Source organism: Ahaetulla prasina, chromosome 1 (assembly GCF_028640845.1).
Source record: "Ahaetulla prasina isolate Xishuangbanna chromosome 1, ASM2864084v1, whole genome shotgun sequence".
NCBI classification, from domain to species: domain Eukaryota; kingdom Metazoa; phylum Chordata; class Lepidosauria; order Squamata; family Colubridae; genus Ahaetulla; species Ahaetulla prasina.
In genome coordinates, this window is record NC_080539.1 from 108,839,245 (window position 1) to 108,853,366 (window position 14,122).

The 14,122-nt window shown below is 36.5% G+C and overlaps 1 protein-coding gene across 1 annotated transcript in view; it reads right to left on the reverse strand.

Moving 5' to 3' along the window:
• The window catches only part of RSPO3 (R-spondin 3), a 75,567-nt gene that overhangs the window by 16,733 nt on the left and 44,712 nt on the right, over positions 1-14,122 (reverse strand). The window contains exons 2-4 of the mRNA XM_058172256.1: positions 12,253-12,444; positions 10,550-10,696; positions 9,096-9,293 (exon numbers count right to left, since the gene is read on the reverse strand). Of these exons, the coding sequence (XP_058028239.1) occupies positions 9,096-9,293; positions 10,550-10,696; positions 12,253-12,444 (537 nt within the window). The remainder of the gene's footprint in view (positions 1-9,095; positions 9,294-10,549; positions 10,697-12,252; positions 12,445-14,122) is intronic.

Here is a 14,122-nt window from a genome sequence, read left to right on the forward strand (position 1 = left end):
TGAAATTTCCCTTCTCTTAGAATACTGTAGATAGAAGAGGGATCAGTGGAAGGATGTGGAACAGCACATTTTTCTTTCCCAAAAGTGAATCTTGATGATGGGTCTGACAGGCACTCTATCACATATAATGAAGGTACAAGATAGGAACCTTCAAAAAGTTCCAAATACAATTTTGCAAACTATAAAGCTGTGACAATCTAACAGTAAACAACAGCCTAATCAAGGAACCACCACGACCACTCTTCCCGAGACTGAAAGGGCAAGCTACTAGTATATAAAATGAAAGCCATCCCCACTCATATCTGGTATTGATGGTTTTACCTAGGTTTGGTAATGAAACGTCTGCAAGCAAAGAACCAAACTAAGAGAGGACCAAGGACCCCACAATTTGTACAAGTTACTGAAGGAGGCCCAGTGTATTTGAGCATACAGTCTTTCATCAGAATAACTGATTTAGACAGGTGGGGGAGGGTGCCTTCGAGTCAGTCTTGATTATTGGCAACTGTCTGGACAAGTCTTGTTTTCTTGGCAATATTCTGACTATAATATGTCCTTGTCTTCTTCTTCCTAGGGCTGAGAAAGCAGGGCTGCCTTAAGTTCTCCTAGTTGACTTTGTGCCTAATTACTGCAGTCATAAATCAGAAAAGAGAGGAGAGGAGAGCAGAGCAGAGGACAGGACAGGACAGGACAGGACAGGACAGGACAGGACAGGACAGGACAAAATATCATGGCATAGTTATTAATAATCTTGATTCATAGGATAGAGTTGACACTCTATTACAAAAACTTAGCAAAATTTAAGGATGCAGAATAGTCTATATTGTCTACTTAGTAGATAATGGGAATTTAGAAAGGAGAAGAATTTAGAGAGAGGGAAGATCAACTTCAAACAAATGTCCCTGTGGACCTGACAATGTAACAAAGTATGAATTGTAGATTCCATTACTCCTGCATCATAGGGGCACCATCATTTTACAAAGAGGATCTTTTACTTCTGCTAAAGCAGATCAGATACAAAACCAAAAACAGACTGCCTCAAGTTGAACTTAACTCTGGCAATTACATGAAAATATCCATTTTCTTGGTAGCAATGTACAAATGTTTTCAAAGATGTTTTCTCATGTCTCCATCTATCCTACAGCCCTGGGATGTCCTAGAGATTTCCCATTCAAATGCTAATAAAGTCCTTAGGCTACTTGGCTCTTTTTTTAATTCAGCCAAAGTCAGAGAGGAAGATACTTAATGACATTACTTTGTGTCTAATTTACATTTTACACATAGACTTTGAATGGTTAGACTGTCCTAAAACATTCAACCAGTTCTTCATTATTAAAAGTTGCTAAGTTTATGCAACCATACCACTCACGAACTTCTAAAAAGGAAGGTGGTTAAAATCCTACTTTACAGAATGTAATGAAACATTAAGTACTGATGCTATCCTGTTACACTAGGGGCCTCTGGTGGCTCAACAGACTAAGCAGTCTGTTATTAACACAGCTGCTTGCAATTACTGCAAGTTCAAGTCCCACCAGGCCCAAAGTTGACTCAGCCTTCCATCCTTTATAAGGTAGGTAAAATGAGGACCCAGATTGTTTGGGGGCAATAAAAGTTGACTTTGTATATAATATACAAATGGATGAAGACTATTGCTTAACACAATGTAAGCCGCCCTGAGTCTTCGGAGAAGGGCGGGATATAAATTCAAATTAAAAAAAAACAAAACCCAAAAAACCCACTAGTGTAAGACATCAACTTATCCACTTTTCTTGCTCCTGTTTTTCACTGGTATCTTTTCACACCAGTATGCATGAGAAAATTCTAAGTTTGCAAAGTTCAGTTTTCTCAATGACATTAAGAATCATCACGAAAAAGCTATTTATATTAAGCATTCTCATGGGAGACTCTGACAATTGATCAGGATACATTTCTTTCACAGGAACAGGAAGCAAATTCAAAGCCCATGAGAGGGTATAAATCTTTCTCACACACATACACACCCATGTGCTCGATTGCCCAGGACCTCAAACCATGTGGTCCTGCTGTCCGCCATTCAACCATCTTTCCAATCAGCCTCCATATTTCCATTGTCTCTCTTCCCACTTGGAACTGAACCCAGATGGACATTTCTTCCAACAATATTAAGAACTGCAAGAGAAATATTAGTGGAATTCTGATAGATTAAATAGTTAAAAGATAAAGCTGAGTTTCTGTCAGTGTACAATCATCTCTCCAATAATCAATATACTAATATTGACAATAGTCAATATTCAAAGAAGCCCAATAAGAAAGACATCTAGCAGAACTCTCTGTTTGGAACTCCTCTCCAGAGCAGAGTGCCTACAGAGTAATGGACAAATATCTACTTTGTGACAATAGCACAAAAAAAATCAATAATATCAAAGACATGTGAAAGAAATTCTCAAGCTCCCTGAGAAAAAGGGAGTGAAACAGGAAGCCTTTTCAAAGGGAAAGTAAACCAATTTTTTTAATAAAGTGTAAATTTAGTCTGTAGCAGTATTACTGTCATGGATGATTTCTAGGTAAGAAAGTTGCATTACACAAGATGGATGAATATTCTGACTCAATTGTATTAAGACAGATTGGCAGCCTGACACAAATAATGCAAAAAGCAGTTGGGGAGAAGCAGTTTTTGTCTAATCCACTCTTCCATCTATGCCAGGGGTGTCAAACTCGATTTCATTGAGGGCCGCATCAGCGTTGTGTTAGATGTTGGGGGGCATGGGGTGTGGCCAGGGAGGATAGGGGGGCATGGTCAACTCAACATGACTCATCAAGGCTCCTTTTTTGGCCACAACAGCGTCCTGCAACCCTCTGCCAGCAAAAATGGGTTTTGGGGAAGCCACACATGGCCCGTCCAGGCTCCGTTTTGGCAGAGGGCTGCAGGAGGCAGTCGCGGCTGAAAACAAGAGCCTGATCAAGCTGTACATGGCCCTCCCAAGCTCCATTTTCATTGGTACAGTTACCATGGGATGGTCCTTCGCCGTTTCCAGGGCAAGCCCGCAGGCCAGATCTAATCACCCCCCCCCCCATGGGCTGGATCTGGTACTCGGGCCTTGAGTTGACACCCCTGATTTATGCAATTCCATAAATGCTGGAGTTTCTTCAGGGTTGCTATTTACATTTTATAAACTTAAAATTCATTGCATCCATGCAAGTAATATCACATAAGGCAGGTTGCCCCATCCTGAGGCATTTCTATTAATGGATATTTAATTTGAACCTAAGTGATCACTGGAATAATGGATTTTATTTTATCTACTACATTTCCTGTGCTAGTCATTCATTCATTTGCTTTTTATGAGTTTTAAAATGTATTTTAAACACTGATGTAATTATTCCCAGAAACCTAAATTATTGAGGAGATTAAAATTACAGTTAATAATATGTAATGTGTACGGATCTCCAGAACAATAGAAGAATTTTCCTTTCTTTTTGTTCCCCTTCTGGTTGCATTTTAGTCATGCTGATAATGCCAATTCAGCTAAATGTCTTTATGTTGGGAAGTCACAACCTGGTGGTTCATATGAAGCAGAAATATGCTACCTTCCTTGCAAGAAAAAGGAAAAAACATGCAGTAAGAGGATTTGTTGGCAGGAAAAAAAACAATTAAAACCCCAATACTTAATGAATTGTTTATAGTAGTAGAATTACAATTGCAGATCCAAGTTATGATGGCCCAGCATTGTAGGTAAAAATGTCAATATTGAGATACAATAATTACTTTCATGTTAATTCTGAATCCTCTTTACAACCTGAGGAATAACTATAAAGAAAGAGGATTAACCATAACCATACTGCTGTTATTCACAGGCTGTTGCTAGAAAATCATGCAGGAACGATATGCTTCAGCTGCAGAATTCTTAAGATATTTTACTTACTTACTTACTTACTTACTTACTTACTTACTTACTTACTTACATCAGCATGTCAAAGCTTTATATTTATTTTCTAGGAGTGAAATATTTTACCTTCCTGTTTATAAATATAAATATATCCGAAAGGGTTAACAGCCTTATTCTTGACTGTAAAGTACAATATTGCCATTACCCCAAGGGCTATGAAAGATGCATTAGAGTTCAGGGCAAAATAAACTCTTTGCTTTCACACTTGTAGTGTTCCCACTGTAACACTATATGCCATGTCAGGTGCCTGGCACATAGGTCTTTGTTTATAGACTGAGTCAGCAGTGAACACGGGATCAGAGTGATAGGGTCAGAGTGATGGCGGCCCCTTATCTACATGCATCATGATGTAATCTGCTCCCTAAAGAGTGAAGCTTACAGTAAGATAATTGGGAGGGACAAAAGTTGCAAAGACTGTAGAAACTACTGGAATGAGTTCATATATTCCTCTAGTTAACTTTTATTTAGTCACTATTTGAGGAATCCTATTTGAGGAATTCGGAATTCAGAATTAAAGGACAAGCCTGTTTTAGGACTTGTTTGGCTAATACTATTTCATTTTTAATATTTTGTTCATGTGGGGTTTTTCTCTCTCTTGCTCTAATGATTAAGGGGACATGGCATAAATCCAACCAGAAACAAGCCAAGAATCTGCAAAGAAACTATGCAACCTTATTTGTACATCACACTAAGTTGCTGTTGCAATCACTATAATACAACAAAAACATGATTTCAAACCGGCTAACGGCAGCAGATTATTTCAAGCCAAAATCCAGTACTATGATCATGATTTAACACAATGTGTTATCATAAAGGTGACAATGCAACTAATAGCTTATTAACAAATAAGTATTAAACAATAAAAGTTAAGTAGAGTGAGCAAACTACTTTTTAAGACTTCCAGCTTTTTCTTCTTTTAAGGGACCTCACAATGTGTCTTCAAATCTTAATTGCTACTAGAAAATTCTATGATTACAAATAGAAGAAAATGAACAGAGATTTACACATTCATTATTTCTGAAGAAACATTAAATGAGTAGCTTATTTTTCTTGTGTTACATTTTAATGATGTACATTTGGGTGGTGTCTGAGTAGATGAAAATAAAATCATCTAATATATCAATATCTTAAGTCTGTTTATATTATATCTCATTGTCATTATGTAGAAACACAGTTATAGTATCATTAATGAAAGATTGAGCTATTGGAATTTAATTCAAGAGTGTTCTACGAAAGGCCCCAAAGGACATTCTACTGGATTCTATATACAAAATAAAATAAATCAAGTGTCTTTATTGTATTACTGTATTTTGCATAGGAACATTACATGAATGTTCCTATGATTTCAAAGACATGGTTTAAATATAACAGGAAGTTATCTCCTTCTGTCTTGATGAAGATGTCATCCTCAGTGGTGGGTTTCAAACTTTTTTACTACCAGTTCTGTGTGTGTGGCTTGGAGGGCATGGCAGGGGAAGAATACTGTAAAATCTCCATTCCCTCCCCACTCCAGGGAAAGTATACTGCAAAATCCCCATTTCTTCCCGATCAGCTGGGACTTGGGAGGCAGAGAATAGATGGGGGCAGGGCCAGTCAGAATTTTTACTACAGGTTCTCCAAACTACTCAAAATTTCCACTACCGGTTCTTTAGAACTGGTCAGCATCTGCTGAAATCCACCTCTGGTCCTCCTCCAATGAAGTAAAAAATTCTGTAGACACAGTAATACTACTAAGGATACAGACTGAATCCATAATCCCACCTGTGGTGGCAAAGTGAGATAGCTTTGGTTCTGCAGCATTAAAAGCTGCTTCAGTCTCCTTCCAAACTAAAATTCTTGCCCATCATAGTCTGAGGAATACCCATAGAAATGGAAAAATGCAGACAGAATTTCAGAAGAATACTGTACTTATCATTCCACTCTCTGTCCTGGCTTTACAAATGGCAGAAGGTTAATTGGACATTTTCTATTCTATTTATGTTTGCACTGTCACTTAAGAATATCATTTTGCTGTACCGTAATAAATGAACTAATGGTTTTCATATGTTCCTGGAGTATTATAGTTTCTGAGCAATAACATCAGAAATAATAGCTTTTTGAAAGATAGTTTTTTCTTTATTACTATCTTTCTATTACACCTGTAAGATAGCACTTAGTACATTCTACAGTGCCATTTCACACTGGGTTTGTGGGGATTATGGTGAAGCCTCATGTGGTGAATATTAAGTATTTAAATATTGTGTTTAAAGAAATCTTGTTAGATTCGCTGAAATGGCAGAGTGAATCAAAGAATAAAATTCTCTCCCTTTTCAACCTTTAGCAAAGAAGTATCTTCTTCAACCTAGGGCATTAGTTCAGATATTATTCAAATTGAAAAGTATATTTAATTTATGATAGGCGCACTCAAACTTTCTGCTCTGCATAAGAATTTGTGGTGAATGGCAGAAGACAGTAGTGATCTACTTTCTGATTTGCAATTGTTTATTTTTTGCTTTTTTACTTTTGACTGCAAAAGTATTCAGCAAGCAAACATATTATTTCAGGGAAAAGTATTTGGATTCAAATTACAACCCACAAGATCCCAAGATTCCCAATACAACTTTTGAACATATGACTAGCTATTAACAATCTATTTCTCAGAGATGATGACCTAACAGGTATAGAGGTAATCTTCGACCTATAAACATTCATTTAATGGCTGTTTGAAGTTATAATGGCATTGAGTTGACTTACAACTCGTCCTCACATTAATGACCGTCGCAGCAACCCCACCTTCATGTTGTCAAAATTTGTCTAAATGGCAACCTGCATCTGTTTACAACCGTTGTAGATTTTGGGGATACATGATAACCATTTGTGACCTTCCCAGCCAATTTATGACAAGTAAAGTCAATGGGGGAAGCTAGATTCACTTGACAACTGCAGAAATTTGCTTAACAGCAAAATAATAATAATAAAAAATTTGGTGTGACTCACTTAACTGCCTTCATTAGCAACGGAAATCTCTTCTCAATTGTGATCATAAGTTTATTTATTATTTATTTATTTATTTGATTTTTATACCGCCCTTCTCCCGAAGGACTCAGGGCGGTTTACAGCCAACATAAAACGGATTATAAAGTTGAGGACTACCTGTAATTGTCAATACTAGTCAATAGTAAAAATTATTTGTCCTATGCTATACACCAAGGGTGTCTAACCCACTCACATCGCAGGCCATATCATGATATATTGAGATGTTTTTTGCCTTTGTGGAGCAAGGGTGGGTGTGGCCTGTGCGGGCCATATCCAGCCCGTGGGCCACCAGTTTAACAGACCTTCTATGGGCCGGGATAGCTCAGGCTGTAAGAAGCCTGTTATTAAAACACAGCAGCCTGCAATTACTGCAGGTTCAAGCCCGGCCCAAGGTTGACTCAGCCTTCCATCCTTTATAAGGTAGGTAAAATGAGGACCCAGATTGTTGGGGGGGCAATAAGTTGACTTTGTAAAATATACAAATAGAATGAGACTATTGCCTTATACACTGTAAGCCGCCCTGAGTCTTCAGAGAAGGGCAGGATATAAATGTAAATAAAAAAAAATACATACTGAAATCCAATGTGGCATTGTACATCAGAAGGAGTTGCTACATGTATACAGAGGCCCTTCCATGTATACTGTCTGTCTCCTGGAAGGCACCGAATGTTTTAAGATTAAACCTGGACTTATCTTGAATATCTGCTTCCTCTTATAGCAATTGTCAAGTGAGAAATGGTATTTTATAACTTGATCGCATCATGTTTTCCAATAGTATTTAACAACAATGTATTAATTGTAAGCAGATACATAGGCATATCACATAAGGTAACTTCATATAGCTGAATTACTGTAAGTAATGAAATAAAATTGAAATATATCATAAAACAGTTAATATTCATTTACTGCAATCATTCAGTGTAGCCTACTTCAAAATTTGCATTTTAGCCAGTAAATGTAAGGCTCTTTGTAGTATGTACCGTATTTTTCAGGCTATAAGATGCACTTTTCCCACCTCCCAAAAATGTGGGTGGAAATGTCTGTGTGTCTTAAAGAGCAAATACGGGCCTGTATTTGGCCTCCCCAGCATCCCATTTTTTCCCTCCCTGGCATCCAGAAGCACTCTGCAGGCATCGGGGAGGCCGAAAATGGGACGCACAAAGGGTTCAGGAGGCAGAGTGCTTGTGGACACCAGAGAGGGCAAAAACAGGACCCGCGGAGGCCTCCAGAGGCCAAAAATGGGCCTGTTTTTGGCCTGCAGAGTGCTTCTGGATTCCGGGGACGGCAAACAAGGGGAAAACAAGGGAAAAAACTATTTTTTTTCTTGTTTTCCTCCTCTAAACCAGCGTTTCTCAAATAGTGGGGTGCGTCCCCCAGGGGGGGCGCGAGGCTCCGTAAAGGGGGGCGCGTTTGACCTCGGCAAACAAGCTAAGCCCCGTGTTTATGTCTCTGTATCCAATCAGAGAACAACGGGAGCATCTGATTGGCTGTCCAAAACCTTTGTGACACGAGCCTGTCGGAGCCATCTTTAGTGTGGGACTGCCAGTACATGTGACTGCGCATGCTCCTCCCTTTCAAGGAGAAAAACGCCTGAAAGAAAGTCGCGCAGGGGGGGCGCGAAAATTTTTTTCTTCTTCCTAGGGGGGCATGACAGAAAATAATTGAGAAGCACTGCTCTAAACCTAGGTGCGTCTTATGGTCTAGTGCGTCTTATAGTTTGAAAAATATGGTAATTATTAAAGGAACATGAACATTACTAAAATACACATATTTTAAAAGGTTGAAAAAAATTAAAGCATAAACTTTTCAATAGCAGATGCTGCTGCTTTCCAGGGTAGCCAACAAATATATGAAAGGCACATCAATTAACAGTTGGAAACTCTTCTACAGTCTGCATGCTAAGCTATTTATTTAAATTAGTGACACCGTGTTTGTACAGTAATATAAAGAAAAAATATGATTCTAAGGTATTTTGGCAAACACAAAAACTACTTTTGCTTGCTGGAAGAGGCAAAGGCTATTAATCAACAATACCAACACATCATGTCAATTTATATATACATATTTATCAACTCAACAAAAGTGTTGGTGAAATAAACTTTAGATGGAATAGATTTTCATTAGCTAAAACTATTTGGCAATAATAATCTTAAGTACCTTTTTCTCCTTTCTGGCAATTCTTTTTTTGTACAACACATGTTCTTGTTTCGCTTGTATGTGGGCATAATTTGCCCTTTGTTGAAGGAAGCTGTAGGATTTCTCTGACCCTTGTTTCATTTCCCCTTTTGAAACCACATGCTTTTCCATTCTTTGTGCAAGGACTCCATGGGCTCCATTCATTAATTTTACAATGCACTGTAACAAAAACACGGTATCAATAAATATTGATCAATAGCCAATGAGATACACCCCTCTCAATCCACACCACATATTTAGTCTGTAAATTAAATACAGACAGGAAAAAAATCTCTATATAAATTTGTATCATCTTCTCAAGAGCTAAGAGCCTTTTTCATTTGCTCAAATATGGCTGCAGTTCTTATTTGTTCAAAGCTCATTTTCCCACTGATGACATGCAGCCAGGGGTGAAATCCAGCAAGTTCTGAAAGGTTCTGCAGAACCGGTAGCAGAAATTTTGAGTAGTTCGGAGAACCGGCACATACCACCTCTGGCTGGCACCAGAGTGGGGTGGGAATGGAGATTTTGCAGTATTCTTCCCCTGGAGTGGGGTGGGAATGGGGATTTTGCAGTATCCTTTCCCTGCCATGCCCACCAAGCCGCACCACTCCCACCAAGCCACGCCCACAGAATAAAAAAATTTGGATTTCAGTGCTGCATGCAACCTCTTTTTAGCAACCACTGGAGTAATATAAAGTCTATCCTTATCACAATAAAGAATTTTATCGACCATAGAAGAGGCTGTAAGTCAGAGATTTTGAAATGAACGAAAAACTTGGACACAACCAATGTTCTATCATTAGAGCTTTGTCTCTTAACTAGGAATTTCATGACTTCTTTTTAACTAATATGTGGCCTGAAGAAGTTTGAACCCTGCTGACTACGAGTTACTAGTGGGAAAATGATCTGAAGACAATTTCATTGTCTTGTAAAAAATTGCATTGTGATTTCCGGAACTTTTCTATATACTGGGCAGTGAAAAAGCAGTACAATAAGTAGGACGAATAACAAAATAATGTGATGATGACTATATCATTGCATTGCACCAGCAAAGAGGCCTCTTAATTCAGCTAAAAATGTGTCCTGTACCATGAAATTCTGGGCTGAAAATAATAATAAAATATTATATACAAAACCACTCCTAGCATGGCTAAGGAGAAAGTTGAAGCAGAATATTTTGGGCAAATAATACTTCCTGTGGTTTTCAGGGGTTCTTTCACTTTATTCCCTCTACTTTAATCCCTCTGAAGTTCAAAATTCTAAACTATAAAGAGGAACATCTTTTATTTTATAAAACATACTGTGTTTTTATACTGAGGCTCTTTTCTGCTAACTTTAAGCTGCATGTCTTTACAGAGAGCCAACAGTAGCAAAACAGTAATTGCCCAGAATCATTTACTGGATAAAGTTATTAGCATAAACAATTTATTTACCAATATCATTGCATTCCATAGTGTGATTGTTCGGTTCCAGCCAGTCAGGGCAGTTTTCAAGGCACTTTCCAAGGTGTAAGTAAAATCCATTTTTACATTTCGTACAGAAATTTTGATTAAAGCAGGCTTCACAATCAGCTTTACATTCTGAAGTACAAGAAATAACCAATCACTTCCTGGTCATAGTCGATCCCCTACATAATGCATCTGATTTACATAGAAAATGACTATGAGACATGGTTTCTGCAACTTGGATCATTGTAAGAGGAAAATGGTGATAATCTATGGTAGTGAAACATCACGTTATGTCTTTTAATAAAATTTTATGATACCTTATCAACTGGATTTTTTTCTAAAACTGGGTGCATAAAGACATAATTGAGTGATCGGACATCTCTGGAAGTATACATTATCCTAATATATCTGAGAAAATCAATTGTCTTAGATTATGTATATTAATTTTTGATATTTTTAAAATGAACTTTCCTGTAAAATTACAGTGATGATGTTCCCATGCATTATTTTAATTTGAAGAAGAACAGACTTTTTCTCACTATAAACCTCCCAGAGGCACTGAGTGGCATAGAAATATGGATGGATGGATGGATGGATGGATGGATGGATGGATGGAAGGAAGGAAGGAAGGAAGGAAGGAAGGAAGGAAGAAAAAGAAAGAAAAAAACCTGATGTGAATAAATACAGGGAAGTTGAGATGGCTGAATTTCATTCTTTGAAAAGAAGATCCTAAGCATGAATGACAAATTTAAGGTTTTCCACATTTGTGCTGTTTTGTAAAGGTAATATTTTATAAATTATACGTATTTATAAACCACCATAGGCTTTATGGTGTCAACAACTTAGAAATATTTTAAATAAATAAAAAAGAAGTTAAAATTGATCCCATTTCAATATATATATATGTGTGTGTGTGTGTGTGTAGGTCTTTGGTTATTCAGGTTTTCTCCCGCGTAAAATTGGAAGTGTCTTGGCGACGTTTCGACGAAGTCTCAAACGTCGCCAAGACACTTCCAATTTTACGCGGGAGAAAACCCGAATAACCAAAGACCTACATACAAACACCCGCGAAAACCTCAGAAAACATATATATATATGCATAACATTAATTGTAAAATCTATGTTGTATCTTAGGATTTATTATAAGCAACAGTAGCAACTGCAGGGATGACTGAAGATAAGCCCCCTGAATACACATTAGACTCTACTAGAGGTGGGATCCATAATGTAAATAACAATAATATTATTTAATATTAACTCTTAGACATACGTTAATCGTAATAAATCTTAGATAGTAACTTAATAATGCTTATGTCCTTGATTAGTACCTGAATTATTAAGTTTTCACCAGTCTTAAACTGTGAATCTAATAATAACAATATCTTTGAAACACTGTATTTTAGATTCAGATTCTAAATAAACCTTGATTTATAGTTGTCATCAGGCTGACCCTGGAAGAGACATGGTATTTAATATGAGGATAGCGAATAAATCAGTCACAACAAATATATAGCATGAAGCTTATTGAAGTGAGCTCAAATGAGCAGTCATATCTGCTATTATCTATCTGATATCATATCTGATCAATTTACCAGCAACTCATGGGTTTTTTTTGGTGTGCTTTCAAAGTTCAAAGCTTTCCCAATATTAAGCAAAATTTAGAAAATTGCAACTTTCTGTCAACTTACTCATACACTCATTTCGTTCTGGGGATCGTTGTCCAAAATACCCAGGAGGACAGGATGAAAGACACACCCCAATCTGTTTCATGCGAATCCTCTTCAGGAAAAAGAAGAGTCTAGGTTTACACGACATGCATCCATTGTATTCAGAACATGTTGCACATCCTCCTTGACAAGCTTGGCTCATATTGCGATGCACTAAGAAGAAAAATCACAGTCATTAGCTATCAATATTATATTCATACCTTTATTCATATTTCAAAATTTGTTTATTGTTATTAGTAAGTTTAATACAATGAATTTCAATGTCTTTGAAGAAAGAAGACAGACAGCAAAAATGCAGATATTTTGGTCCTAAGTCAGTGTTTCTGAAAGAAATTGTATGTTAGGTATAATGAGGTTTACTTTAGTTTCAATATGTGTACAATATATAGATTACAGCTTTAATAGTATACAGAAAATATGCATATCATTCATAAGTAGAAATGACTTCTATTGCATTGTCAGAATATAGACTTAATCTTCCTCCCTTTAGGTTTAACTTGGTTCCAGGAAATACTTAAGCTGTTTGAAATATTAAACAGCAGTTTAATATCTCTGAAAGACAAGTTTGTTCGACTTTGCTATCAGACTGATATCAGATGATACAAAATAACCTAGACAAGAAGGATTTAGATTGCAGCTGTAATTTATATGAATAATAGCAAGGTCCAATAACTGTATGGAAAAGGGAAAAAACATGGTATAGAAATTCATCTGTATTATATAAATATTAATATTTAGTTGTTTCTAAATCATATTCACCATAGCTTATGTTTATGTCTGTTAATTCTAGAACAGATAGTCCCTGCAGTTTTCTCAGCAAAGATTTTCAGAAACTTTCTTTCTTTTTTGGGATGACAGAAAGTGGCTGGCTCAAGGCCTGAGGTAGGACTGGAACTCGCGAACTCTCTTGCTGTCTAGCCTGATGTTTTAATCACTACAACAAACTGGCTCCCATTTCATAGTCTTATGTATCTATTATTTATTTATTTATTTATTCATTGCATTTTGCCTCTGTGTTCAGATTATTACAATAGAACGGAATCCTTGAAAAACTAAGGCATGTTCTGTTTTAATATAAACTTGACTGTGATTGCTATTTTCATATCATGCATTCTGCTTTAAAACAATTCTTGTTCGGTAATTCATCACAAGTCATGAAAGGTAAATGAAGAAAAATCAGTAAGGACTTCCTGAATTCTTCATGAACACTCAATCAATCAGTACCAATAAAATCTAAAAAATAAAAATATTCGTAAGATTTTTCTGTTATCTATAGTTAATACATTATCTTTAGTCAGAGTAGCAGGACAAAAATATGGAAGGACTCTGATATCTAATATTGTAACTGTGACTTTATACTTTTTAGATTTATGTTTCTTCAGGATCTTAATAGCAGATAAAATAGAATGAGTTTCATTTTTAACCACACACATTGATAATTTTCAGTTTTCTGCTGCTTCTAAATAGAAAATACCTTGAAAATGTAGTTTTAGAATAAAATAGAGATGACACAACTTTTACAAACCAAATAAAACTGCCAGATATTACCCACACTCTCTCATACTAGGAAAAAATACCCTAAAAAAATAAAAATTCACCCTGCAGCCACATCCTCTTTTCTTTCTATCAAAGAAGCCCTTATTTTCCTTGCTCCATAATATTCATTAAAGGTAATCACCAAGAGTTGTCTGTTCCAATTTCAATGTAATCAGTGAAATGTATGTTTCATGAAAGGCACAATTATATATGTCTGAAACTATTATATGCTTATTCCTCCATAACGTTTTTCTTATATATATATATATATAATGCATTTAAAGAAGAAGAAAAC